At 43.2% G+C, this 26,140-nt stretch overlaps 2 protein-coding genes across 5 annotated transcripts in view; both read right to left on the bottom strand.

The window, feature by feature from the left end:
• Positions 1-226: 226 nt before the first annotated feature.
• Positions 227-11,438, bottom strand: FASLG (Fas ligand). Of its 2 annotated transcripts, XM_017815680.1 has the most exons (7): positions 11,234-11,438; positions 7,736-7,934; positions 4,573-4,661; positions 3,721-4,112; positions 3,326-3,371; positions 1,867-1,917; positions 227-1,464 (listed from the first exon to the last, which is right to left on the bottom strand). In XM_017815680.1, exons 3-7 carry the CDS (start codon positions 4,619-4,621, stop codon positions 1,070-1,072), a joined length of 933 nt encoding a protein of 310 aa, XP_017671169.1. In that variant the 5' UTR covers positions 4,622-4,661; positions 7,736-7,934; positions 11,234-11,438; the 3' UTR covers positions 227-1,069. The 2 variants fall into 2 exon arrangements, with proteins under 2 accessions (XP_017671169.1, XP_017671170.1); XM_017815681.1 differs by lacking the exon at positions 7,736-7,934.
• Positions 11,439-12,061: 623 nt separating this feature from the next.
• The window catches only part of SUCO (SUN domain containing ossification factor), a 38,510-nt gene continuing 24,431 nt past the window's right edge, over positions 12,062-26,140 (bottom strand). The window contains exons 12-24 of one of the 3 annotated variants that reach the window (XM_017815663.1): positions 25,970-25,990; positions 25,680-25,735; positions 24,605-24,696; positions 23,885-23,950; positions 21,872-21,946; positions 21,281-21,377; positions 19,141-20,307; positions 18,186-18,273; positions 16,875-16,979; positions 15,777-15,931; positions 15,356-15,438; positions 14,133-14,188; positions 12,062-14,001 (exon numbers count right to left, since the gene is read on the bottom strand). In XM_017815663.1, coding sequence (XP_017671152.1) covers positions 13,555-14,001; positions 14,133-14,188; positions 15,356-15,438; positions 15,777-15,931; positions 16,875-16,979; positions 18,186-18,273; positions 19,141-20,307; positions 21,281-21,377; positions 21,872-21,946; positions 23,885-23,950; positions 24,605-24,696; positions 25,680-25,735; positions 25,970-25,990 — 2,508 coding nt within the window. In that variant the 3' untranslated portion in view covers positions 12,062-13,554. Of the gene's footprint in view, positions 14,002-14,132; positions 14,189-15,346; positions 15,439-15,776; positions 15,932-16,874; positions 16,980-18,185; positions 18,274-19,140; positions 20,308-21,280; positions 21,378-21,871; positions 21,947-23,884; positions 23,951-24,604; positions 24,697-25,679; positions 25,736-25,969; positions 25,991-26,140 lie in introns of all 3 variants that reach the window. The other 2 variants (XM_017815662.1, XM_017815664.1) reach the window with 2 other exon arrangements.

The following is a 26,140-nucleotide window of genomic DNA, read 5'->3' on the forward strand; positions in this document are numbered from 1 at the left end:
GGTGCTGGACCCTGATCACAGAGGCCTTCAGTGTTTTGGCCATTGCAGAAACCTGTTGCACCAAATGAGGAGAGGACAGTGTCACTTACTAGAAAAATATATCTTTTATTTACCATCTGTGTTTTGCTCAGGAGACAACATCTCATGACAAGGGGGCCAGCTGAAGCCATGCCATGGATAGATGCTAGCATGTTGCTACATGCATCATGAAAGGGGTGGAAGACCACAGAGGATCCTTGCATACTGAAAGGGCAGGAGGGGGGTTGGAAGTGCTGCTTTCACCTTAAGCCTCACTGCCCTGCTGTTCAGATCCTGTCAGCACGTGGCCTCCCCACCAGCCCCACCCCCAAAGTGTGGTCATGGTTCCACTCCAGGGTCAGAACTCCCCTCATGCCACCATTGCTTCTAGCATGTTCCTTGCAAGACAGTTGGGATGAGTTAAATAAAGGGGTTGAGGAGCATTTTCTGGGATGGGAACAGTTCAGTAACTAAACACAAAATGAACATACCAGCTGTAACAGCCCAGCTTGCAGGCAGGTGCCTGTCGGACAGCAAGCACAGAGCCCCGTGCCCAGGCAGGGTGGGCAGCCATGGCCCGGGGTGAGCAGTTGCTGGCACTACTCATTCCCACACCACTCCCTGCAGTGTGGAACAACCCAGGCACTTGCAGTCCTGGCTCAAGGGACCTCCATAATGCCCACCAGCTGTCTCTGCTGGCCCAAGCTCACTAGGGCCATGACACCATGCGAGGCGCAGGCCCCAGCCTCTTCTCAGGTAGCAAGTAGTGAGTTTCAATGGGGTCTTCAGCACATCACATTTTGAGTTTGTTGGGGGTTTTTTTGTAAGGAGAACATGTCCTGTTCTCTTCAGGTTGACACAATACAGCTCTGGTGCTTCCCAGGTGTCTGCTTTCAAGCCTTTGCCAGTGGCTTGAGCTCTTTCACACTGAAGGCCAAAACATGGTTTCTTGGTGAGTTTTGTGGTGTGTGACCCTGGTTTGGCCACTGCACTCAGGCAGCCCTCACACCCTAGGGTGTGTGTGAGGGGGGGCTGCTGGCCACACTCCATTTCAAAGCTTAAACAAGCCGAAGAAAGTCTTGGATTCCTCAAAATTAACCAGAGCGATTTTGGAGACGTTGACATGCACACTGTCCATCTTCCTGAGACTGAATAGAGCCCCCAGGCTGCTTTTCCGGGCCCACGTCCTGTGACCCGTGCAGTAGTTGATGCCTTTGTCCTCCATCAGCACGTAGCTGCCCGGGGAGCTCGGGTTTCTCTTGTAGACAATGTGTGTGAGCACCTGGTTGTCGCAGACATTGCCCCGGAACAGCACGTTGGAGTACACGAAGTACAGCCCGGTCTCATTGATGACAAGCCCCCGGTCACGGTACTGAATGTGACTGGTGTAGGCATGGCCAGAGATGGGCTCCCACTCTAGAGGGAGGCCCTGCTGGGATGGGCTCCCTGGAAGGCGAATCAAGAAGGAAAAGAAAGGGGTGGTAAAGTACAACAGTTGTGTGGGTTTTTTTCCCCTCAAGTCACACCCCACGTCACAAGTCTACCCTTCTCCAAGCCCTTGACTGCAGCCCACCCTGACCTGGCACCTCATCAACACCAGCCCCTTGTGACAGCTTCTGCCCCACACACCTCAGAGGCAAGCCAAAAACAGGCCTTGCTGAGAAGTCTGAATGCGGGGGAGGTTTTGTCTGTGGAGCAACTTTCCACCATCAGAGCACATCTTTTCCTAGGAAAATAGGAAGGCCTGTGTGAGGTGGGCTCCTCACAACTACAACCATGACACCCTCTCACCCCAATCACATCTGTTCTATTCCTGCTCCTGAATCCTGCTGGTCCCTCAGCACATACCTGTTAAGTGTGCTGCCTTCCTTTCTTCTTTTTTCATTGACTCCTTCTGCCCTGCACAAAAATAGAGAAGACATTAGCCATGTGCCCAGAGAGCAGGAGGGAGCCAGGCACAAAGCTGTCACTTGAGACCCTGCAAACCACCCCTCTGGCCAGGCAGACCCTGTCCTCAGGGAGGCAGAGCACAGCTGGGAAAACTCTGCCTTTCCTGGGAGCCTTGGCTTCCCTTGGACAGGTGGGCCAGTTACACCAACTCAGTATGTGGATCCCACCCACTTCATCCTTCCCTTCTTATCAGCATCTGCTTTTTGTCCTCTAATTTTAGAAGCAGCCTATTCTTTCCTCAAGCCAATTAAATTTTTCTATCCTCTCCCTTTTCTTCTTTACACTATTTCCCTGTTTCTATTTATTTATTCATCCCCTCAAGAAATTCAGCGTTACTACTTTTGTTTGGCTTCTGCTAAAGAAGCTTTTGATCACAGTATTGAGCATCCAGTTAGAATAGTTCCTCTTTCCCTAAAGTGGAAAATTTATTGATATGGGAGTTGATGGGAATCAGGACTGCCCTTTCCAGAGAACTTTGCTATTTCCAAATTTGTTTGCATTCAGTACCAGAACAAATTTGGAAAGAAATTAACTTTTCTACTAACCAAAATCCTCAAAGGGAGAAAATAAAATAAACCCTTTCAAATCTAGCAAAAATTGTCAAGGGAGCTAAAAAGTTCTTTAAGACTTGGCCATCATTAAGAAGGATACCCTCACTGACAACATTAACATGGAATGCAAATGAAAAAACAATAGTTTGGAAGTTCAAAATATGATTTTTGAATTGTTCCATTGAAATTGAAACTCCTTCTTTTTTCCTAAGTGAAATCTAGAAAGATTGTCAGGTTCTTGTGGAAAGTTTCAATTTCACTGAAATTACATTTCTAAGAGAAAAACTCTCTACATATAATCAAACATTTCTCAACTAGCTTTGTACCAAAAGAATGTAGGAAAAAATTAAGGTGTGCTTTCAAGGGTGGGAGTTAATTCCTCACTCCAAAGAAAACACACCCCTCTACTTCCTCCCAGAATCTTCTAAGAGTAAGGAGAGAAAGAAGTAACATGTGCAGTGCCCATCTCCTTTCTCCTCCTTCCACTCATGTTGTTGCTCTGTGTCAGGGCAGCCAGATTCTCCCTTTCACAGCAGAGTACTCTTAGTGCCATTGTCACACTGGGAATGGGAGGCCCCAGGATCTGTCACACTGTCCCAGAAACCTGTGGGTGACACCTCTGAGCAGTCCAGCGGGGAGGTTGCAGGACCACATACTCAGCCCTGAGATAAAGCTCTTTGTCCAGCCAAGCAAGAGAAATCAGCACTCTCAGAGCATCAAGCTGTGACCCCTGATGAGGAAAGAGTTTGACAGGAACACTCACACCTGCTAACACAGGAGTTCCTCCTCCAAGCACATCAACTCACCTATGAGTTTCTCCAGAGCTGGAGGGATGTGTTCAGCGCTGGCAGACTGTCAAAAGAGAAGAATGACACTGTCTTAGAATGAGAGCATAAGCAGCCAAAGACTGTCTTTGACAGTGGCAAATTCTGGGTGCTCACTGGGAGCTGTAAAGTCCTAAGAAATATATAGGGAGAGACCTCACAGCACTCAGGAACACGAACACATCCAGATACAGTCACCAGCCGAGCAGTCCCTCACAGTAATAAGCAACCTCACATACTCTGTCACAGCAGACACTGAAGTAGCACCATCCTGTCCCTTGGGGAGCTTTGTGCCACCTGAGCATTTCAGACACAATTTCAAGTTTCTCCTTTTCCCTCTTTCCCCAGGGACGTGTGACCAGCCAGGCAAACCTCACCTCTCTGAGTTCAGCCAGTTCCTTCTCCAGGTGAAAAATTCGAAACATGCTCAGCCCCATTCCAGCGAAGGCCAGCAGGAGCAGCAAGTAGATCACCAGGAAGTCGAAGCCCCTCCTTTCCCTGTTTTTCCCTGGCTTTTTCCTCCGGTCCGGTACTGGTGGTGGGAAAGGAGCAACAGGGGGTGCCGAGGGGCAGGAAGTACTTGCTTCAGCACAGCCATCCACCCAAAAAATCTGGGGGTACCCGTAGTTCAAGTTCTGCTGCATGGCCGGGAGCGGGATGGGCTGGACACGCTTGGTGTGGTCCTCCATATGGCAGCCAAAAACTGCCGGGGTTGTCCCAGCCTGAGCCCTGGGGGAGCACCCAGCTCTGCCTTTGTACGCCTGCATCCCTGCATCCGGTGAACACCCGGCTCAGATGCTGCGACTCTCTGAAAGCCTCAAGCACCGACAGCAAACCCCAAAGAGCTTCCGCCCTCGGCTGCAGGCTCGGGACACGAACCTGCTCCTCCCCCGCCAGGCAGCGGGACCAGCCCGCGGGGCTCGGGAGCCGAACGTGCTCCCGCAGCCACGGGCTGGAGGTACGAGGGCTGCGCTGCCAGTCCGGGGCTGAGTGATAGCTCATACCCACCACCAGCCACTCTTTCCAGCAGCCCACTCAGACAGAGGCAGCTGCTTTTCCGCTGAGGTGTCCTAGACCACAAGCAGTGCAAAGGGAACGACAGAACCTCTGGCAGAGGGCAGAGACAGAGCTGATGACTTCTGCCCTCAGCAGAAGGATGAGGAACCAATGCCAAGTGCAGCTGTCAGTGCTGGGGAGTCGCTTCATTTCACACAGGACAAATTCCTTACCACTGTCCATTTTGCATCCGATCTTTTCCTTGGTTGCTTCACAGGGCATGGATCATGAGTCACAGAACATGGTCACAGACACCATCCCACTGTAATAAAAACCAGTCAGAAAAGGAGGACACAGTGAGTGCTGCAGCCCAAACAGCCCCAGCATTACCAGCCCAAGCAGAGCTCGGTGGGCTGCCCTCACCCCCACTGATCCACTGGGGCACCAGCCAGGCTGAACCAGACGACTGCTATAATGTGGGGAACACACAGTGCCTTGGGGCACAAGCAGGCTCTTCTGACAGCTTCCGCTGCCCCTCATACCTTTGCAAATACTATCTCCAATCCCACAGCCCTCTTCTAACCTGAAGAAGCCTCACAGAGGGAAGGGCTTTTTCATCATCTCTCCAGGTCAGTGCTGAGCACTGCAGCAGGATCGAACCTGGCTGGGTATCTCGTGACTAAAGCCAGGGGCAGACACAGTGCCACTCATCTTAGTAGAATTTCTCTTGCCTTTCAAGAAATCATCCAGAATCCAGGCTATGCTGCAAGGACCAGCACTTATAAGAGCTCATTACAAAATCCTAATGAAGAGAGACAGGGACATTTCCATTCCTCATTGACCGCAGATTTCTGAGTGGTGACAATGAGATTTTCCTGAAGATTTACAGGTGCACAAAAGTGATTATAAACAGTTTGTTCTGGCATTTTACAGAAGTGTGTATTTGTATAGTAGTGTTAAAAAACTAAAATGTTTGATACAAGAACAAACTGGAGATTTGTGGTTGAAGGAAGCGATCCCAACACACAGGCTTTGATCTTGAACATCAAAACTGGGATCTGAGAAGAGCACACTTGAATAATGTATGTACACTTGTTTCTCCAAAACAAGGGCTCAGCTCTGCCTCCAACCACACCAATAAATCAAATGTGCTGTCAAAGCCATTCCTGCACCACCAGACACCCCGCTGCTTTTTGAAGATGTTCACCACAGCCCTTTGCTGCAGCAGTGATATGCAGCAAAAGAGGTTTCAACAACCCCAACTGGCTCTTCCTTGCACTTCTAGGTTTCTGACATAAAAGACACAACACGACATAAATCCAACTCCAACAGTTCAAGCTGGGTTATGCCTTCCCTCTCTCAGCCCCCCAGAGCAGCATTCCCCAGCCAGCCCAAGGACAGGTCCCCATCCACTCTCATGACCATTACAAGAGAGTGTCACACAGTGGCTTTGCCTGGAGAGGATCCATTCCCAAGTTTTTCCCTGACACCGTGTTTAATGCCAACATCTTATCCCAGTGGGATTGAGGGCACAGTAGCAGTCTCCCTTAAACATCAGAAGGGCTCTTATTTCTCACCCACTGCTTCCTATTTTCACAGAGATGCTTTTTTTAATTAGTGGGTGAGAGGGACAGACAATGAAATCAGCTAAAGCCATTTCAGCTGCATCTTTGCTTTTTAATGCTCCAGTCAAGAGCCTGCTGATACCACGTCATGGCCAGCCAATGATCACGGATATTTTACCATCAAAGGACTGTGTTTGGTGCACAACATTGTTTCAGGGACCTCTCCCTTCCTCACACACTGTACTGTGCTGGTGCTGCTGTCACACTGTTTTCCCTGTCACCAGCTTCAGATATCACCAAGATGACAGAGTCACAGAGCAGTTGGCATTGATTTAGACAAGGTTAAGCCCTCCTAAAATATGGGACAAGGACAGTTAGGTAGGAAAGGAGGGCATAAGAAGGACAAAAAGGGCATCAGATTTTTCCATCTATCCCTATCCCCCTCTTCAGCCAGTCTGCAAGATGCACACTCTGTTTCCAGTGTCATATTATTATTATGTCATTTGAAGAGAAAACAGTATTTTCAAAGGGAAACACCTTCCACAGGCTTTATCAGAGAATTGTTCCCCTTTGCCAAACCAACAAAAAACAAGACACAGACTGAAAAAGAGGATTTGCTCAGAAGAACACTCTCCATCTCCACTTCACCCCCAGATGAGACATGGGAGCTCTTACTAACAATACACACAATTGTGCTAAAGTTTATATTGACAGCAGAGAATCAGCCAGCAGCTACAAGTTTGTATCAGCAGATTTAGGGACAAAAGGATGACTTGCCTGAAAGAAAGCAGGACTGCCCAAAGAAAGCAGGACTTGAACAATGATCCAGATCTAACACTTGACAGAAGATAAAACAAAACCAACTTAAGTGTGAACCTCTGTGTAGGAGAGGCTCTCATCATGTTTTGGACAGAGTCTGTCTGAAAGCGATTAACAAGTGTTTCCTATTACGCTAATGACTAGTGGAAATGCCAAAAAGCAGCTCCTGAAAGCCCACAGGCCTGCATAAATTACACCCAAGAACTGAGGGAGTTGAGACCCATTCGCATTCAAAAAACAGTATTCAAAACCATGAGGACAGGGAATTGCATCAGAAGAAAAGTCTAGAAACAAAGACTTCAAATCAAGCTCTTTAGGTAGAAAATATCATATTAGAAAGAAAACAATTCTGAAACTGAGGCTCCTCAGATGGACATGAGCTCCCAGTAGGGAAAGCCCACGGGTTCCCATAAGTTCCCCCATGAGAGCCCACATATAGCACCAGACAGCTACAGACAGTCCTGGAACCCACTTCCAAGTCTGTGTTTAACTTTGGAGAGGCTCTGGAAGAAGTTGCAGTAACTGCTGGACAGCAAAGGGATTCAACTCTGTGCACTGAAGAGCAGATTGGCAGGGAGGGATGGACAGAGTGTGGAAAACCTGTACAAACAGGGACAATTTCCAGCAGCAGAGTGCTCTTGAATCTCACAGAATAAAAACCTTCCCAGAGAGCCACAGCTGAAGGAGTTCCAACAAAAAAAAAAGGACATGGATTTCTGACTGAACATTAGCATGGATGCTTGTAAGAGCTGCCTCCAAAGGGAGAGGATCTTCATCTACTGAAGCCTTGGAGAGGCATGGAAGACATTTGAACTCACCCAGCCTTTGCAGCTGGTGCTGACGTCTTCAGGTCGTTTCTTTATTACATGCTTTTTTAACAGTTTGGTTTCCCAGATGAGGGTGACGCTTTTCATTTCCTCAGTGACTGCTCTCCTTGCTAGAAGCATTTACAGCACATGTAAAGCCATGTCTTGGTGCCAAAAGCTCATAGGGGGGACATTCAGATACTCACACTTGAGCAGGTTTCAAAATCCATTGCTAACAGCTCGGGACTGGTGTTGCAGTGCTTAATATGTCCCTCTTCCAGTGAGCAAGGGACTTTGTCCTCTCCTTCACCGTGATCCCAACAAGCAGACAGCAGCCCTGAATTCAGCAAAAGAGGTACAAGGGCTCTGTCCTGAGGTGGGAGAGAATCCAAGGAGCCAAAGCAACTGAGAAAAAGAGGAATAATTAAAATATTACTCTGCTGCTTTCATTTCTTTTGAACAAGGAAATGAGGTATAGTGGTTATGAGGTAACGGGATCTATTCTGAGAAACAGAAGCAGGTTGTTTCGTATGATACAATAGCTTAGTTATGGGAGAAAATGTAATGAGGTGCTGTGGTCACTTAGAGGTTGTGAGGAAGACCAAGAAGAACGTGCAGATGCTGATTTCCCGTCTCCTCCCCAGTGACAGCTGAGAATTGCATTCACAAGCTCTTCAGCAGGGTCTGTGCCCTGCTCCAGGTTCTCAGCACAGTGTCAGCCTTTGCCCTGAAAAACACCAGCTGGCTCTGCTGGCCAATGTGGCCTAGTTGGTATTTGACAATTTCGTTTTCTTGGGAGCAGCCTCAGCCCATAAAAAAAACAAACAAAAAACCCCAAACCAGCCAACCAGCCACAACAAAAAACCAACAAAATTTCCTAAGATCTACATTGAGATCTTCACTGAATCCACCAGGATCACACCTCAGCTCCAGGTCACTCAGCAAATTCAGGTCCTCCAGCACTGGTTTCATGACCGAGAGCCCAGCAGCAGGTATGCCCATCTCATTACACAGCACAGATATCAGCTGACTTCCCAAAACCCCGAGGGACCTTCAGCTGACTTTCCTGGGATTTAACTTTGAGCCACAGGTGGTTTCATGAGCAGTCAACACAACCTTGATGTTCCAGCAGTAACTGTGTCAAATTATGACTAACAGAAGATTCATTACCTGCTTTAAGTTATTTTTCTGGGAGAAAAGAAATAGACAATGATTCTTGTTTGCTTCGAGTTTGTGGAGGGCCTGGCAGCTGGATGTAGGCTCTGACCACATCTAACAAAGGAAAAACAAGCCTCAGGGTGGCAAACACTTTCCATCTCCAGGTCCACAAAGTGCAGATACTAACTTCCTCTCTATTCCCTACCAAAAGTTGTACTGCTGATGTGGGAGTTACTGGGTGATTCCACTGGAAAGCAGCACAGGTGAGACCAGTTGCAGCTCCCAGGCCACATGTCCAATGTGAGACAGCAGCAAGGCAGCAGAAAGCTCCTTGGAAACTTCTTTCAAAATTACCATCCTTAAATTAGAGAAGGGATAAGTAAGAAAGATTCATTTCAGCACCCTTTCCTAAACTAAAGCATTTTCTCTAGACAAGCTCTGGGGACACAGATTATCTCTGAGCTCTCACAAACCACAGCGATGTCTCCCACAGCACCCAGTGCTGTTTGACACTTCGGGTTTCCAGATGAGCCACCCAGTGCCTGCTCACAGCAGTTTGTGGTCAGGGCTCTACACTTTAATTGTTCCAGATCAAGTGGAACATGTTTGTACCCAATTAAGCAAAGCATGCTAAGCTGTTCCATCTTGCTTCATCTCGTTCTGTAACTTGGCAAAAGCAGAAGCCACACAGAGACACCTTAGACTTGATTTCTCTACTTACAACACCAAACCACTGGTAAAGTTTCCATATTTAAAAAATATTGGTTTTCCTCTCTTGATACTTAATGTATATAACCTAAATGCCGCCTTCTGGCAACCACAGCTGGTAATTCACTTACACAAGGTGTATGTTCGTGATTATCCTTCCCCCTGAGGAAACCTCTGCATTCTGTAGGTATTTTTTGACCACGGGCTCCAGACCTGCCCAAGGTCTGAAGGACACCATCCTCACTCAGCACACACACACTGGCTTCTTAGTATTTTACATGAGCAGCTGTCCAATCTCAGTATGTAATATCACAAGATGGACCTGCCCCCCCCCCATTTAAGTATCCACATCACCAGAGGAATTCATTCAGATTTAAAGACTGTCTTCATTAGAAACTATTATTCCCCATATAAAGATTATAACCAATTTGAGAGACCTGATTCCACCAAAGAATCAGATTTTGAAAGCTAGATTGCATGACATTAATACAACCGAAAGTAAAAAATTACTCAAGAGCCCACATGAAAGGACAACATTAAGCAGTACGAACATGATATTGAGAGTCCTTTTTTAAAACAGTGGTTACAGATACTTAAAAGCAGGAAGTCAGCAGAAGGTGGAAGCTGTGGTTCAATCTCCAATCTCCTGCCAAAGCACACACTCTCGACTCTGCAAAAGCACAATCAGCTCTGTAGGTTCCTTCAGATGTGTTATTCCCATGGCACATTTCCTGTTCATTACAGGACAAGCTTTATCCCTGATACTCTTCCACAGAATGCGGCAACTCCTTAGATCTAAGTCATGCCCAGTGCTTAAAATGTACAGAGAGCACAGGGTATTAAAGGATTGGTTTAGAAGGCATTTGGTTTGACATCTGAATGTTAACTTGGAAATGTGAACATGTGCTTGGAATTTCAGCATTGTCAGACTGAAATAGTCAATGGCCTAAACATTATAAGATCACCAAAAGACTTTTGTCCACTCTAGCAAACTGAAAAGAAACAGCTGCACAACCAGCAAAGCCTCCCCCTCCCTGAATGTGCTACTGCTACTGGGAAAGGACCTTCAGATGAGACAAGTGGGTGCTATGGTCCAACTACCCCCTACCTGAAGCTACAAACTGGATTGCCAGAAAAAAGAAGAGGCAAATCCTGCAGAAGCAGGATAATCCTTCTTACCATGCCAGTGTCCTCCCTTACATGATGGCTCTGCTGTGAAGATGTCTCTGAGGAGCATCCAAGACTTATGACATGTCCCATGACATGATCCACTGAAAAACTCCCCACCCCAGAGGAAGTACAAGGCATTACCACCTGAGCTTGAAATCTTTGAGGTTTGGGGGGGGGGGGCTGTGTCTTCCCCCAGCCCCAATGGATCAAGACCACCAATTCAACCAACAGACACGGAAGCTGTAACTACCAAGTTTCATTCCTGCATCCAGTGGGTGGTGACTATATATATATATATATCTATATATATATATCTATCTTAGGACCCTTATCCTTTCTTTCCCTTTCTCTCCCTTACACATTTTCTTAAGTATTATTTTTATGCCTTAATATTGCTATGCTTTAATATTGCTGCATCACTATAAATGTTGGCACCCAAAATGGCAACACACTTGTTTACCTTTGAAACAAAATTGTTCTAAAATAAACCCTACGTGTGTATATACATATATATATATATATATGTTTACAAACACCAACTATTCAGTGTTGTTTCACTCTAATCCACCCCAAAGGATTTATTAACAAGAACCTGGGTTACCCTCCTCTTCTGGGCGGGTCATAACAAACGTGCAGCCTCATTCTACATTTATCAGCCTAGTATATACCTGCCAGTCTTTGGTTCATAGCAGAGAGTAAAGATGGGCTGTTTTAAGAATTCAGACATGTCCAGTTTCAGATGATTCTTACTGAAGAGAAGAGCCCAGTGGTTGCCTGGGCAATGAAGGTACACAGTTTCCTACAAGTGACATATCAAGAGAAAGGAGTAAATAAAAGAAGCCACACCTTCCCCCCCAAAAAACAGCCACTCTCCCCATCTAACCCCCCCTCCCCAGCAAAATCCACACTAAATTGCTTTTTAAATAACAGTGCTATGATGAAGCAGAGAGTTTTGAGACACTCAAGTGAAAAAATCAGTGCTGAAGAGCCTGTGAATTCAGCATTTGGCTGCACACAGTGCTGCTGTGCTTGACAGAAATAAGTTAGGAGGGAAGGACCAGTAAGAGGCAAACCAAGCTGAAAACTCTGGTTTGAAATAATAAATGACTCCCTAACCTTTTCCTTTCAGGGCCTTTTATATCTTTCACAAACCTTAGCTCTGAGTATCAAGAGGTCATTTAATGCAGTTGTTCTCACAGAAAGCCACCACGCCCAGGGATCCCCCTGGGCAAGGTGTGAACTGACCTGCTGGAAACTTATCCAGCAGTTTCAGAGGGCCACAATTCCTGAACTTTCAGACAAAGCAAAGCTTGGCCTTCAGAATTCACCTCCCCCCTTTCTTTCTTTAGACAGACAAACACATCTAGGCTGAGTTTATGAACTTCTTACTAGGGCCGAAGGACTCCAGTCCTAGTCCTAGACTGAAAATTAAAGAACAGTCCTTCTCAGACAATTTAAGCCACAAGTTTCATTTTCAAAGGAAAAATGCCAGTAAATGAAAGACAAAGTGTTCAGATTTATTTGGAAATTCACAGTTTCTAATGGCACTACAGCTCTGTAGTTACATACTCTTGTTCCACAACATTGGATGCTGCACTCTGGTGGTATGTATTTTCCTAATCCAGGTTTGACACCCTTCTGAATTCAGGTTCAACACGTCTGGTTCATGTGCTCTGACTGGCTAATTGTGCAGATCAACTCTGAAAGTACATCACTTTAAAGTATTCAAAAACTAACAAGAAAGCAGCAAAAAAAACCAAAGTCTTTAAATAAGTCACATTACATACAATACCCAGGAAAGGCATTAGATCTGTTAAAAAGGGTACCACTAAAAGTGCTCAATAAGTTAACTTATTTTGTACAACGTGAACCTGTAACACCTGTCAAAAGGAATAACCTTTTGTTCCACTCATTCAGAATCACACATTTTAGCAACCACACATCCTATAGTATCCAAATATACAATCACAGTCAAAATAAAAAACACTTGAATATGAAATACCAACCATACCAACACTGCACATTTGTTAGCCAATACAAAAGCAAACGTTGTGGAAATACCCCCAGTGAACCAGCCCGACTGCTCAGACTCCAAGGCTTTGCAAACTCAGCGCAGCCAGACCGGCTCGGAGAATGGCCCGGCTGTACCAGGCTCACCCTCCCGTTCTTCAGCTGAGCTTTCACTGAACTCAGCACAACAACAGTGAGCATTCTTCATCCACTTCCTTCAGAGAACTGCAGCAGGCCATTGAGATGACAAATGCATTCATCAGCCTCAGGTTCCACTGCACACGGGAAATCCTGGAGAGCCACCGTCACTGATTTTGCACAGACTACAGCTCACATTTGTGACTCAAGGTGCAAACAGACAGAGTTACCAACCCTGGTGACGTATTCTCCTCAGAGTTTGCAAAACCAGAATCTAGTCAGGCAAGTCCATCTATTGGTATTTTTACAGTATCCAGTCCACATTACCGAGTCCAGCTGAAGGCCAACACATGTCCCTTTACAGCACTGTAGTGTTGCATCTTCAAAAAAAGCTAGAGAAATTACAAAATAAATCAAATGACAAACAATTGTATCTCCCCTCTTCCAGTGGCATTATAAATAGACAAAAGGCACATAAATATGGGAAGGTGCAAGAAATAGGAACAAAGCTAAAGGAAGAGGATTAGGCTTTTATCCCTATTCCACCCAACAAACTGGGTTTCAAAAAATCTCTGTCCCAGGAACTGTGAAAAAAAACCTTTATAAAATGAACCCTGCCCTCCCTCCCCCCAAGCTGTTCTCATAGGAAATTATCAGCCTTGTAAAGCTGCAGCTTATAGCCAAGATTGACACAATCCCATCTATTTTAAAAAGGCAGAAACCAAATTTCTGAATACTTTCCAATTGGTTGAGCTCTTTGTCTCCCACTATCCTCCCACAGAATACCACAGACTGTTCTCAAACGAACAAACACTCTCCTGTTTGAGAAGTTCAGCTAGTTTTAGATGTGTCCAGACACTGTCGTGACACCAAGTGTTCCCACTGTTATATCTTTGTTTCCTTTGATTATGTCATGCAGGCTTGGCATTGACCCCGACTTAGTCTGTATCAGAGTTTTTATGAGCTTCCCTTGGTCTGAAACTTTAGACCGTCTTCGCTTTATAGCCCTCTTCTCAGTTTTTGTCTTTTGGGTCTGCCCATTGCACAGACTCGTACACGCTGAAATGCCACAAAAATAAGACTCCTCGGACTGTGATGACGTTTCGGAGCTTCCTTCGGATGGGGGGCCCTTATATGAAGAGTGATAAACTTCCCCAATGTTAGAGAAGTCCCTCTGGTTTGTGAAGGGCTTCCTTCCTTTGATTTCCCCATTGGCTATGGGATGCACAGGCTCTGTTGTCGGCTTAACAGTCTCTGGCTTTTCACTTTTGTATTTGCAACGCTTTTTCTGAAATCACAAGTGAAAAAAAGAAACAGTGAGGTTCTGGAAGGGAAGCAGAGCAGCAAAGACACGCCTTCAATCACCTGCCAGCACAAGCACCTCAGCCCCACCAGCCCTCCCACCTCACTCCACAGTACCTTCTTCTCTGGGGAAAACTTCAGAGGTTCTACAATGTACAGATCCTCTGGATCCACTGTAAGAGAGGAAACACACATTTAGCAATCCTAACACTGCCAGCTCTAGAGCAACACAACAAAATATTCCACTTATCAGGCACATTTTTTTCTCCCTTTTTAAGTTAAGGGGGCACAACACAAACACTGGAAGTGAAGGAGCACACAGAGGAATTCCACTGTGCTGTCATGGCAGCTGTCAGTGGCACAAACTTGAAAACAGGTGGCTTTCTGATAAATTAGGCCACGGGAGAGGAGCAGAGAACATCCTTTGGGGAAAAGGAGCAGGAGTCAGCAAAAGTTGAAGTCTAAGAAAACAAACCAGCATAACAGTGTTTAACAAGCAACCTGACCCTGACAGGACAGAAGTACGTGCACCTATCAAGGACACAGACATTCAGACAGACATGAGACCAGTCTGGCATTCTTCCACCAGGGCTTTGGTGGAAGCAAAAGCATTCTTCCAAGATGAGGCAGGGGAGAATTCAGGAAAAGTGTGTTTTTTCAAAAAAGAAAATAAAATAGCATAGGCCTTAGCTAGTCTTTATTACAACACATTTCCAACTCAACTTACGAGTTTTCATGCACTTGCATTCACAGTACAAAAACTTGTGAGGCAAGTTTGCTGCACCCAAAGAACAGTGTCAGCTGCATATTCAGTAATTACTATAATCTGCAACACTTTGTTTTGCATGACAGTGATGGCCTAAGAAATCAAAATTCAGTTGTCCCAAGTGAATACTGAAAAGATCAGATCGTTCCTCATACCCAAGCCAAGATAAATGGTCTAAATTTCTTACCACAGTTGCTAAATTTGAATCCTAAATACCTGCCAAGTTTCAAACACAGACTATCAAGACTTCTGAAAAGTAGGGCACTCAGACTTCCCACGTCTGACACTTACAAGAAAAAAAAAAACTACTCTGCAAGCTTGACAGCTTTGCAGATCTGAGTGCCTGCACGGATTGCTACTAACCCCAAGAAAACATGTGCAGAGCAGAGCATAACTGGTATCAAAAACTGCATTTAAGGTTTTAGCATAATCCAGCACACTTCTATGAATATCTGGTAATTTGTTCACAAACCACCTTGTCCTATAGAACACATATATGAACTATATGCACATTGTGTAGCACTAAGAGTAACACTAGAAACTAGATGTACAATATGAATAATACCTTCTTTACCAGCTAGCTGAAAAGACTGTGATCTGACCAGTGGAAGAGAAGTTCTTCTTTTCAGATTCATATCATCATAGGAGGAAAAACACCTAGAAAATTCCAGAAAGCTTTTTTAACACATTTTTCTCAGTACTTTGTCATACACATTTTTCATTAAAAAGCATTTTTGGTAGAAAGACAGAACTGAGGCGCCCAAGACAGCCTGGCAATCAGACAGAGCACTGTGTCTGCAACACGTTATCAAGTGTAGTAGGCCCAAAATGCTTCTAGGAGAGTGTTACTACAAAGCAGTAATGGCTCTTTGCCATCAATTTTGAGTGTGCAGAAAGACAACTCAGAATTAAAGCAGATATTTCAGTACCAGCAGACTGTGGAAATACCAAAAAAAGCTGCAATAACAATTAAGTTTCAAATATAAATACGTTACCTTTTGGGGCTAGGGTAGTGATTGCTTTTGGGAATTTTTGAGAGGTAATCGTCACAGAACTGAGAAGGGCTCCTGCACCGCTGCACAAAAAGCACCAAGCCCAGGATGAGACAAAGAACCAGTGAAATCACCAGGTAAGTCTGTCGATCAGAAACCTGCAGGAATTGGATACAATTATTAAAGACAGAATAATTTCCTGATACTATTATTTTCGTGTTTTAAACTTTAAAAGACAAATGACGTGTTCTCAAGTCACTGTCCTTCAGTTTCACTTAACACTAGTTCAAATTTGAGTAATTTTTCAGAGGTTTGATGCAGTCTATGGGCTGTGCAGCACTGAAGGAGTGAAGGCCGAATCCCACTAAGTGCTAACACAGGACAGTATTTTACTGCCTGCAGTACCAGCATTACTAGAGAAGCTGCCACCCCTTGTAAAGAGCATTCAAATCTACCTGAAGCAATAAAAAAAGCATGCTTAGAAGGCAACTTCTCTGGTTTACAATTGGCATGGATGTAATGCTATAGCAAATCTAAGTGATGCTTTTCATCAGCTGACACTGAAGTACTTCACAGAACACCATTATAATCACTTGATTCAATGTGGTTTCACCAACCACAGCACTCGTGAACAGGAGCTTAGCCAGCCAGGTATCAAAGAAGGAGTCACACTAAGTGTTAGAAAACAGCTCAAGGGAGGTCTCTGGCAACAGGCACAAAATTAAAAAGGTCATGTTTATGATACTGCTTGAAATCCCAGGCAGGAGAACATAAACATTTGAGACAAGACATTCTCAGTATTGTTGCCAAGATCCCCCTGATCTCCAAAGATGACAATATCCAGTGAAGAAAGGAGAAAGGTGCCTTAGCTCAGACTACAGTCATGGGGTTGTAGGGCTTTAGTAATCATTACCAATTTTGCTGTGCACAAAACAGCTCAAGCTACTCAAATTTGTAGCTAAAAGCTTAGGATAAAGCAAGCTGAAAGCAACACTACAGACAACCTAAAGCTTCATTTAAAGACTCTGGTCTCTTCAAACAGATCTGTTTATGCATCTGTTTCCTCTGAGTCCTCGTGCCATACTGCTGAACTGTAATTACCTCCCGTTTGAGCTCCGCCACAGTCGCTGACAGATTGGAAGCCAGCTGGGTCATGTTGGTGAGCTGTGCTTGTAACAGCTGGATTGCTTCTGTCTGACGCTGATCCTGTGTTCAAGAGAGTCACGGTCATGTTAGTGCTTGTCAGGTTCCCACTATCATATGCACTCGTGTACAGTTAGTGTTCTTTCTGTCTGACACAGCCAGGCACTCTGCAGCCACATGACCCACCCAGCATTGTTTTTAGCCCAGCTTTATGTAACATTTTGACTTGTCAGATAACATTTCGTAAAGTTATGCCAAGTGCATTTCATTACAGTGACTTGTGCTGCCCTCATTCCAGGCAGAGTGAGCAGCCAGCTCCAGGCAGTGGCTGTCAGGAGGCTGAGTACTGCCACGTCACAGAATACACATGCACACCACCAGGCACAGCTCCAGTCTCAGGGCTGACACAGAGCTCTTGTCCCAGGATCAGGCAGCCAGTCACTTAATGACAGGAGCCAGGAACAACAACTTTGGAGCTGCTCCCCGGAAAGAGCCCTAACAGGATTCTTAATCCTATGAGAAACCAAGGAAGGTGAGCAGAATATCAGAGAGGTTAACCAAGAGGAGACTGATCAGCATTGATACTCTTCAAAAAACAGAACGGAAAAGAAAACACATTTGAAGTTGCCATTTTCTTCACTGCTGATGGATGAGCAAACTACAGGCCTGGGGTTGCACTTCAGAAACTTAGCAGGCTTGGTCCCAAACTGTCTCAATGCCACATGCACGGCTGCTTTAGTGAATATTCAGCACAACCATACAGGCTGTATTCCACAGCTGCTCACAAAAGCCAGGATGGCAGAGCAGGGAAAACCCACATTTTAAAGAATGAACTACAGCTTTGTTACCTGAATTACATTTTCAAATGCAAATTTCACTTAAGCCTTTACTGTACCCCTCTACCATTCTATAGGCTGGGTCTCTTCAGCAGCAGCAGAGAATTTGTCTATCTATACTTTAAATCAGATATGAAAAACCAACCAAGTTAAAAAAATTGTTTTAGCCATTACCAGCTGATAACTTATTTTTTTTCTTCAAATACAAAATCAGAAAAGAGAGCTGGGAATGGCCTTATTCTAAAACAACTGGGAGCATAAATAAGAATTTTACTGTGGAGAAAAAAAACAGGGAAGTAAGGGATGGATGGATACTTGTAAAAGGCAGATATACAGCTCAATTGAAAGAGGATTTCTCCAACTCCTTGCAACTCTTCATTAAAAGTAAACTTTCTTAATTAGGAAAACACTTAAATACTCCAACAAGCCATACCTGCTCTTCTGCTATTCTTGAGGTGTTCTGAAGTTTTATTATTGTTTTATTGAAAGCCTTTTGCATTTCTTCCATTTGTTTTCGGTACCTAAAACAAAGAGCATGTAAGTCTGAAATACTAGTGCATAAAACTCCTCAGCTTAGACTTGTCTTCAGAAACCATGACTATGCCAGTGAAAGAACTTCTCTTTGCCCAAAGTTTTATTTAAATATCAAGTGGCATTTGCTTTTAAAGTTTCACACATAAAACAGATGTGTCTTTCTGGGGTTTTTTGTTTGTTTGTTTTTTCCCCAAGGTTAAAATCAAATCTATTTCAACACCTTGGAATTTAGTGCCAATTTACTGAACTTCACTCTGGAAACACAGACTGCCGAGACAGACAACACAACAGTAAGTATAATGAAGAGCCCTTTCCTTGGAACCAATTCTGAAATTGGTACATTTCCCATTTCTCCTGTCCCTAAGGAGCACTACAGATAAACACTAATATAGATACATCCCTCACAGAAAGCTCTTAGTTCCTTCTCCACACTCACTTATTCAACAGGAGTTATTACAGATGGATAACATAGTAATTTAAGTGGAAGTAACTCAATAAAGAAGGCATTGTAGGTCTGTGGCATTCAGTTTTAAAGCAACAGAAGGATGCGCCCTTTGGTTGAAAGGATTAGGGATAGGATTAGTGCCTACCTCCTGGCAACACTTTATCCTTTTAAAAAACCCACAGTAATATTCCTCAGAACAAAATAAATGTGATTGTATCTGAAATACAAAGAGGGAACCTCTGCCACACACAGACATCTGGGTCTCCAGCAGCTACCCAGGCTTAGTTACTTCCCTCAGTGTTCCATAAAGCTTTATGCTGTGATTTATGCTCTACCCAACTACCCCTGTGTTACTCTCCATACAGGGATGTTCCTCTGTGTCAATGGCTAAGACCATCCTCAGACTTACCTCTGACTGAGTTCTTCTAAATAACGGCTGCTGAGAGACATATTGACTTCCAGGGCTTTTATGCGATTATTCAAGCGCATGAAGACAGATTCCTTTTGATTGGATCCATGAACAAGATTCCCATTAGCATAGCCCAGATCTGTTGAGTTCTGCAATTCAGCATAGAAGTCTGTAGCTGTTCTCTGTGGTCCCCCTGAGACTGGAATTGCCATTAAAGCTTCTTCAGCTGCCTGATCGTCCTCCTTTGTTTCGGCAGGCACAGAAGATTCGACAGGAGGCAAAACAGGTTTCTGCACTTCTGGAGTGCTCTCCTTTCCTTCCCCAGCAACACTGGCTACTACATCCACTGTATTCTCAGGCTGCAGAACAGTCTTTGTAGGCTTTGAAGTCACTGGAGTAGCCATAGTCTCTCTTGTGCTCATTTCCTTTACCTCAGTGACCACACTGGTCTCAGAAACTACAGGGCTTTCTTCTACAGTCGAGCTCTCAGCCTTTTCCATTTCAGCACTGATCTCAGGTACATCCACCTGGGGAGTCCCCCTCAGTGCTACCTGGCCTCCATCTTCTTTTGCAGGCTCCAACACCACGTCTGTTGTGGGTGACGGCTTAACTTGAGAAGTAACTTCCAAGAGGAGGGACTGAGAGACAGTTTGAGGATGGCTCGGCTCCAGTTCAATTGACTCTGTGGTCTCATTACTTATCTCCTCGTGGACCACACTGCTCAAGACAACTGCAGCAATAGACCCAGATGGTCTCTCGGCTTTGCTGTCCGGTTGCTCGGGCAGAGGCTCATCTATCAACGCAGGGACAGACTCGGTCAGAGCTGCCTGTGGCTGCTGCACATCAGCAGGGTGAGCTGGCCCGTCCTTGCCTCCAGTTTTACTGTGCTGCCGACGCAGGGCTGCTGCCACTGAGCACCACTTAAACAGGTATTCCGAAAACGTGGAAATACAGCACACTGCTGCCATGTCACAGCAGTACTGCTCTGTCTCGAGTTCAAACCAGGTCGATGCTTCTTCTTCCTGATCATCACTGGACAGCAAGGTTACTGTGGACTGGCTTGTATCTTCTTCATACTCTTGTACGAGCTGAACAATAGGACTTTCTTTAGTCAAATCCACCACTATTTGCTCTTTATCTATCTGTGGAATATCTGTAGTAACAAGTCTACAACAAAAGAGTTAAAGACAGGATGTTAATTCAACAGTTTTACATGCCTGCTCTGGAAAACTGCAAAAGTAGGATCTTTTAGAAAAATCAGCAAGGCTTCATCTGGTAACCAAGGGCCGATTTGAAGACAGTGAGAAATTCTCTAAGGTAGCATTTTCTCCGGTGCTCTTCAGTCTCAACTTGCAAACAAATTATTTCAACCCTTGCTTCTGTAACAGAAGCCTTCTCAGTCACACATTGCCCCTTCCCTCACCCCTGAAAAAAGTCACCATTTCAAATATGACTAAATTCTTCCACAGCAAACATCTTACTCCGCTGCTGCAATCTTCAAATGCAAACACAAGAATCTCAGCCTTCCCACTGAACTTCCTCAGTCTCTCAACAACCAGAGTACTAGAAAACTATAAAACCTCTAAATACAGCACAACTCATGTCTTAACATTTAAGAGGTAGAATCTTGGCTCTAAGTAGCCAAATCAATTCTCAACAATTGCAATCAAGTGAAAAAAAAAAAAAGTCCCAGAATCTATATACAACTCCTCTTTCCAACCTAATTCTGCGTATTTGCATACAAATTTTTATTAAGGATAGCCTAGCAAATATATTAAGCTTCTAAACACAAATTTTTGCCCGTATAATTTGGTTGAAGTTTCAGCAATACAATTTAATGCCTAATTAGTCTCCCTTGCAGGAGACAACCACAAAACCTGGACCAATATTAAGTCAGTTGCTGTGCCAAAACAAAACATGTTATAATGTTTTATTATGGAAATACATATAAACAGTAACTAAACCAATAAATTCCCCTGGTTAGTAACATTACCATACTACAGACTTCACCAAACACTTGCTTTTTCACTTGTTTATGTCTGTATGCCATACCTGAGCATTCTGGTACCAAAGATTCCAGACTAGTGCCTGTTAGTCTCTGCTAGGAACTTATTGAGAAACCCCCCCACCAATCACTTACTCTGGTGAAGGAACAGGCGTTGGTTCAGGTAGTCTCGGTGCAGCTGTTGAAGTTGCAGGAGTGGCAGTGACATTTTCAGACACACTTTTGTTCCCTGCTGCAGGAAGGAGGTAAATGTGAACATTAAAAGTCAAGAACCATCTTTGTTTTCATTGGGTTTGTTGCTGGGGTTTTCTTTGATTATTAACTGCTCTACCAAATTAATTGCAGATTTGTTATTTGAATGAAAGTGCTACTGTCAGTTTATAAATATGATATTGTGGACAGCCTCAGAATACTTCCAGAAAGAAGGAGCAAATTAGACTTTACAACTTCAGCTGGGTAACAAAGAGTAAAGATCTCTGAATGAAACTGAACAGGCCTATGTGTCATCTTTATATCAGTTCCTTCCTCAGCAAATTTGGCATCTTTGTTCCACTTTTCACAGTAAGATAAGAATTCCATGACACTAATCAGCTGTGCCATAAAAGGTGGAAAAAGTCACTTAAACATAGGTCATCCAACTCTTCACAGAAACATTAAACAAGACAACAAGGAGAAATTAAAACTTTACAGAATTTTCATTAAAGAAAACAACCATCTACAAAATACCTTCTGTTTCAGTCGACTCCTCGGTTTTGGCTCCGAGCATATTAGCAGCAATGTTCACCATACTGAGGATAGCATCTAAAAGAGACAACAGCTACTCAACAAGGACACACTCAGAGGGCCCAGAGATCAGCAGCACTGAGCAATCTGCTATTTTGCAATACTTGCTTGAAAGGAATCACAGTATAAAGACATTAAAAAAGCCTGGTCATTCTATTATGTGGGGTGCAGCTGTTCCTTTTAAAGGGTAGGTTAATAAGCTAGAAACCTGCACCTAACCTTTACCAGCTGGACCTTCTAACAACAGCAAGAAGTACTTGCTGATCATCGGTCCACTGAAACCAAGGAATAGTAAAAACAAACAGAGTATTTAAGCATGGAATTTGCTGACAACTTGAGAATGTGAACCTCTGAGGAAGGTCCTAAGCCAGAAATTTAAAGCTTGAACACTCAAATAGAAAAGCTCTAACAAAGACAGGCTGGCTCCTTTCTCATAATAGAACTAAAGTGAGTCGAGAAATGTCAAGACTAGTGGAAGACTGCAGAATACTTCCTATGAGATTAAATGTCTGGGAATCCCTAAGTCTTCCCCTCAGAGGACCCTCTTCCTCACTGCTTGTTTAAAACAACTGATGCAAAATGGAAACCTATCACTTTTGTCTAAGCATGTACATATAAGAAAACCACCACAGAAAAACCCACAAACTCTACTCCTTCCAAAAGAGGAACACTGACTACCCTGCCAGAGAGGAAAGGTCTCAACAACAAGATCCACTAAATAATGATTACTGCAATGTTTCAGTGCTTTAGGAAGACAGTTGAGCACGATCAGCAACAGAGGTTTCAAATCTTTTAATCTTTGCTTTAGTACTCTAAAAAACTAACAGAAAAGTCACTGTATTTTTTAGACAGTGAACATAAACTTGCAATACTGCCCTTACAGACAGATCATGTGAATATGCATCATCAGGAAAGCTTGAGAGTAGAAAGTCTGAAAGTCACAGAGAACAGATAAGCAGCGTCAGGGAAGAATTTATTGCTTTCTCTCATCTGTGAGAGACTAACATTTAGAAAGAATCTGCCTTTTGCACTATCTATTTCCCTTTTGAAAACTGTTCTAAGCTGTGAATATTCCTAGCCATGACCTTTTTATTCTCAGGAGACAACTACTTTCTAGGAAGTAGTATTAGAGAATTCTGTAGCTTTGGTCCACTATGGGATGAAAGGAAAGCCTGAGCCCAGACAGCATTAACTGAGTGCAAATCTACACTACAGGAACAAATCTTCATCAACTGAGACAGAAGGAAGAGCAGAACAGTGTAAGAGCTCCTTAGAAAAATTTGTGTGGAGCTGATACTAGCCTGAATAATTCAGCAGTTAAGAATGCCATTAAAACTAAATATTCACATATTCTTAGCAAACAAACCCTACACTGGAGGTTTTCCAAAGTGAAAAGTGAGAAGAGACAGTCAAGAACTATTAGTTCTCTAAAAAAAACAAAAAACAAAAAACAAACAAACAAAAAACCCACAGCCCTTATAAAGAACATAAGTAACAACATTTACATAAAGCCTTCTCAGAAACAGTATTCTCCATTCCTCCCTTTCAAGCTGTACACAGAGTAAATCTTTATATTGTCTCCTATAAATAAAGCACATTAAACACAGATTTCCAAGTTCCAAATAATTAAGGTTCTACAGCACATGAGTACTGGCTACTTACAGCCCTATGCAAGGTTCACATTATTTTAAGTGCTCAGGATCTGTACATACAGAAAAAGTTTTCACAAAAGAGACATCCTTAGAAATTGAAAGTTCTATTTTTAGAACACTTTAAGATTGATCTCCCAACTTGAAATTGTCATTTTTTCCTATGAAACTAAATAGGAATTACAATATATTGCTTCAGTAGAAGAACATGAAATTTGTAGATGTTGCATGACAAAATGTCATTCTACTTTGAATTAACTCATCTTGTTTTAGCACAGCAATAGTGTTTCTAATAAATCATACTCACTTGTTGCAGAACCAAGAAGATTTTTTGAAGATTTTTCTTCTCCTGTGTTATAATCCAACAGATAATCTATGTATAAAGAAGAACACTTGTGACTATCAAAATTAAAAGTGTCATGGACAGAGAATATAAACCTCAAGATTTAACATTTCATTCAGTTATGTCAGTTTGATTGTGTGAAAATGAAACTACAGAAATAAAGTTAGAGGTCAGATACAGGGGTTAGCCAGGATTCACAAGACAGATGCAGCAAACAACTCATTGAGCTTCACAGAGGCTGGAGGTAGATAGTTTCACATTTTTCAATTAAAACACCATGTCTGCAGCCAAACTAAGCTCCTTCCCAATTGCATGTAGCATTGATTATAAAAACAATCACAGGAAATGGGCTATGGACACTAAGTATAAATCTGTTTTGTGTGAGCTGCTTTGGCTATTTTAGTAATCCTTAACTACTGTCAGCAGATGAAGAAATTATTGTCTATTCTGCCAAGTGAAAGAGAGGCTTAGTACGAGCATTTTAAAGCAACCTTCCACATAGTTACATTTAAACAGATTGTTTAAAACTTAAAAGGATTGTTGGAAGAGCCCAGAACAATGTCAACAAGACACACAGTAAATTTAACAGTCAAATCTTTTATCGTAACCAAGAAAAAACAAGCCACCAGATTAGCACAGGAGATGTGTGAATTGCTGAAAAAAATGCACAAAATAATTGTTTACCATAATCTTCATCAAAGAGTTCTTGTCGTTCAGACTGATACTGAGAATCAGCTATTTCTTCATATTCTTCAACCATGCTAGTACCAAAGACCCTATGAACAAAGTTTTAAAAGAAAACCTAATATTAGCCTATTAGTTATGTAATTGTGTTACCTACTTGATAAGCACTATTACTTTTATGTAGCAAGGTAATTAGAAACACAGTAGTTGCATTCAGTTAACCAAGATCAAGCTGGAGGTATGTTTATTTTTTCAAGGTTGTATCCGCAAAGTCCACTGCAGGCTTTTAAACGCTGAACCAAAAACAAGATCCTGTTTTTCATTCTACTAATTCCAAAGAGTCTTTTCCTCCTTTTTAACTCTAACTCATGCCTAGACTTCCTTGTCTTAAGCTCTCCATGAGTTCTTACACCTCCTCTTCAGCCTCACCTTTGACTAACTTCAGGAGTATCTATTCATAACTACTTCACTTTGCATACTATATTCTCTTTGACCTGTTCTGCCAAAACCATATCAAATCAATCCAATTTAAAGCAGTCTTGTTAACTGAAAATATGGTTTGACTTATACCACTACAGAGTTCCCAAGTTCAAGACCTGTTTTTTTAGGAGCGGAGCAGAGCAGAGGCTGATGGTCCCTCTGAACTACAAACACACAGGTGTTTCTACTTGGATATTCCAAGCATTACTAACTGCAAGCACCTGGGGTGCCAAAAAACACAGCAGATTTTCTAAAAGCACTCACCAAACCTGCTCTTTTTAGTTCACCACTTGTTCCCTATTTTGCTTGGTCAGCCTTGAATGCTCATGTCCTTCTCTAAAGCTGCTCCTGTTCCCTTATGCTCCCCCCTACAAATACAAACTATTCCTTGCATACTGGAGAACCAAATAAAAAGATTCAAAACTTCTTTAAACAGACATGAAGGAGTCTACACAGCAGGTAAGTTCGGTAACAACTTCAAAATATTTGCAGATAACTTTAATTGAAAACTAGAATTTGTTGCTCAAATACTATTGAAAAAGACTAATCCTCACTGCAAGGAGGTAGAAAGACAAAGCAAAACAAAAAGTATTACCTTATAAGGCTTAAAGGACAAAAATGTTCTGATCCAAAATGTGATATCAACTCCACCTAAAGAATAAGAGGTATTTAAAATAAAACTCCAAAGACCCACGGAGTCAAGAGTTCATTAACATACACACTCAACCTTGAAATTCCAAGTTTTGTTTATTCAAGGGATTTGCAGACTGCCCACAGCAGAAAAGACCAAGAGATTTATTCTTGCCATGCATTAAAGTGCTGAGTTGCAGCAGAGAACCCCCCAAGCCCCAAGCATTCACCATTCCAGAAGAAGAGGTTGCTAACCTTTATGTACTTGATGAACATCTGAAGCGAGAGAAGGGAAAGGAGAGAAAAAAAAAAAAAAAGATGTCAGTACAAAGGCTGAACACACATGCCACAGGCAACTACAGAGTTTGGCTGGGTTTAATTCAGTACTATAAATGCCTAAGATGACAAGCTGTGGAGGATTAAGTT

The sequence above is a fragment of the Lepidothrix coronata genome, unplaced genomic scaffold (assembly GCF_001604755.1).
Source record: "Lepidothrix coronata isolate B3197 unplaced genomic scaffold, Lepidothrix_coronata-1.0 Scaffold52, whole genome shotgun sequence".
In the NCBI taxonomy this organism is placed as follows: Eukaryota; Metazoa; Chordata; class Aves; order Passeriformes; family Pipridae; genus Lepidothrix; species Lepidothrix coronata.